General features: G+C 44.8%; 1 protein-coding gene across 1 annotated transcript; it reads left to right on the plus strand.

Annotated features, from left to right (window-relative positions):
• The first annotated feature begins 480 nt into the window (after window positions 1-480).
• On the plus strand, window positions 481-2,231 carry LOC135500960 (uncharacterized). The gene is made up of 2 exons (XM_064792677.1): window positions 481-1,822; window positions 2,200-2,231. Exons 1-2 carry the CDS (start codon window positions 481-483, stop codon window positions 2,229-2,231), a joined length of 1,374 nt encoding a protein of 457 aa, XP_064648747.1.
• The last annotated feature ends 709 nt before the right edge of the window (window positions 2,232-2,940 follow it).

A 2,940-nucleotide genomic window follows, 5' to 3' on the forward strand; every position in this document is an offset into this window, starting at 1 on the left:
GAGAATTTACCTTTGCTTGGCGGAATTAGTCAACGCGGTATATTATGTACAATGATGTACACAAATTGAAAGTGTATATTGGGATTAAGGCTAATAATTACTAATATATAACTTCGACACAATGCAGGAACATAACTACACAATGTATGTATCCGTTATACCCTTTGTGTAGTGTGTACAAGTGGAGTGTCAGCCTTGGTAGTCTGGCAGTAGTTGTCTGTGAGGTCGTTTATGGACGTTTTTCATTCTCAGGCTATTTTAACGATAAACATTACAGCACTAAATATTTGCTATCGTTTTGTTTTGAAGAATGAAGTGTGTTTCTTTCCGACTAACAGCTGTCCTCTTACGGCAAGTGTATGTATACCTTTTCAGCTGCAATCACTACCGGACTACCATAAAACCCGCCTCACTCTAAACGGGAAACCTCTTCAACAAGAACAGACCCCCAAATACCTCGGAGTGACCTTTGACCGTCGAATGACATGGAGGAACCACATAGAGCTAACCACTCTCCGGGCAAAACGGCGACTCTCACTCATGAAGAAGCTGACATGCAGCCAGTGGGGAGCAGACACCAGTGTCCTGAAGAAACTCTATGTCGGAAGAATAAGGCCAGTGATGGAGTACGGGACAACTGCAATGGCCAATGCAGCCAAGTCCAACACTGCAAAACTCAACCGTGTGCAGAACCAAGCCGAGCGCATCATCACCGGGGCCATGAAATCTACGCCAATCACTGCAATGGAGACCATAACCAAGCTCCAACCACAAGAAGACCGGAGGGAAGTGAAGGTGATCACACTGGCAGAGAAATTCAAAAGGATGAAAACCCACCCAATGCACCAGAGAATCCAAAAAGGAGCTCGGAAAAGACTGAAGCGAGGCAGCTTCATCAGTCAAAGCAAGGCACTGGAAAGGAATCACCCTGAACTGAAAGTCAGCACTCCAAGGGATATACTATCTAGCAGACCCAAGCCAATACTCGACCCCCGAATGTCACCGGAGATCAAGGAGACAGTCCCTGGTATCCTCAGCAAACACCTCCAAACTGATGAGGCACGGAAAGCTCTGACAATGGAGCATATCCACATGCAGTACCCAGACCAGAAGTGGACCCATGTGTATACTGATGGGTCAGCAACTGACGCAATCAGAGATGGAGGAGGAGGCATCCTTATCAAGTATAAAGACGAGGAAGAGACAATCGCGATATCAACAGGTAGATACTCCAGCAACTACAGAGCTGAAGCCGTCGCAATTGAAGAGGCAACCAAGAGGCTGAAACAGAAGAGGAACAAGACCAGACATCGAATAGTCATATTCACTGATGCCCTTTCTGTCCTGAAAGCCATGCAAGATCCGAAGAAGGAGGAAATGCAGAACCTCACCACATCTCTGAGAGCCCTATGTTCATGCAGGAAGAAAGTCGTTCTCCAGTGGATACCAGCCCACTGCAACATCAAGGGGAACGAGAAGGCCGACCATCTGGCCAAGGAAGGAAGCCAACTACACCAGAGCGACCTGTCCCTAACATATAAGGAGGCAAAAACCAATATCAAAGCTGCCTACTGGACCAAGTGGAAGGAAGAGCACAAGGGATATAATGCTAATGACAATTACAACAAACTCACCAGAGGAGGCCAGGTCATCATATTCCGACTGCGAACCGGCCACAACAGGTTACGCCATCACCTGTTTACAAAGTTACGGATCGGAGACAACGACTTGTGCCCATGTGCCACAGAACCGATGACCGTGGCACACATCCTGACAAGATGTGCGAGATTGGCAGCTCTGAGAAAAGACATCTGGCCAGAAGGTACCAGCCTACAAGACCAGCTCTATGGAGACCTCCAACAGCTGCGAAACACCATAGAATACATCAGAAGATCGGACTTGACTGTCTAGAGCGAACGAGAAGAAGAAGAAGACTACCGGACTACCAGAAACATTGCCTATTTTACCCAAAGCAAGATTGTTGAAGCAGATAAAGATATTGACTAAATGTCATGCCCAGAAAACGCAATAGCGAGATCTTTTTATAAGCGTTTCGTGATAGGTTTTCTTTAAGAAAATTGTAAATGCGCATTACAAAGAGCATTCATCAGACACCATATTGCAACACAGTTGCGACATGCGCGTGCATAGGCAGACGGTCTTCGAAGTTCTGATCAAATTCGTATGATTATCTCTTAGTCAAGATTGAAAAAGAATCTTTCAAAAATTGAGTAACGAATGTACATTGAAAATTCGAAGAATACAGCACAGATATAGCTATACTTGATAACTCTGTAACATTCATTAGAACTTTTGAACCAGGAAGAAAAAAACCCATTGTATTGGGATTGGTATTGTATTGTTAGCCCACTCCGATCCAGTGTGAGTTAGGCTTTCAGTTCGACGATGCTCCGCCTACTTACCGTTATACATGTATTACTCCTTCAATCCATCGTCTGTAGAAGTACTGGAGGGACATGTATCAACCACAGAGGTGAGTTGTTTGGAATTATTCAGGTCCCCGTTAATGAAATCCATTCGGGTCAGTCATTCCAGGGCGCAAAAATTAGGCGATTACATCATTCTAAATCCTATATCGGATAGTACGATGAATTCAAATGCTTAAAACAATTATACTTTTGCCGTATTAACAAAGTGCGTTAGGGTTGCTTGCCTGTCTCGAATCATTTCAGTGGTTGGAGCAAAGCGTTTGGCCAGCAGGTGCCCACTGCCAAATGATTGCGTCATTGGCCGGTGGTTGCCGTTCTAAAATTCACATTGGACACATCACCCCTTTCAAAAAAACTGATGGTACAGTTGTAGTTATAATTCATTGGAAAGCACAGCAATCAACTTTTCACATGCAATATATCATATTGCCTGAGTGGAGTTACTGAGCGCCTCAGGAAGAACCGGCCAATGGATGAAACACTCACATGG

This window comes from Lineus longissimus, chromosome 17, assembly GCF_910592395.1.
Source record: "Lineus longissimus chromosome 17, tnLinLong1.2, whole genome shotgun sequence".
NCBI lineage: Eukaryota > Metazoa > Nemertea > Pilidiophora > Heteronemertea > Lineidae > Lineus > Lineus longissimus.

Excerpts from the sequence above, each read along its gene's own strand:
- LOC135500960 (XM_064792677.1), top strand. The coding sequence starts at position 481 with ATGACATGGAGGAACCACATAGAGCTAACCACTCTCCGGGCAAAACGG. Across the intron at positions 1,823-2,199 it reads AAAAGACATCTGGCCAGAAG|TCAAGATTGAAAAAGAATCT; the intron begins GTACCAGCCTAC and ends ATTATCTCTTAG.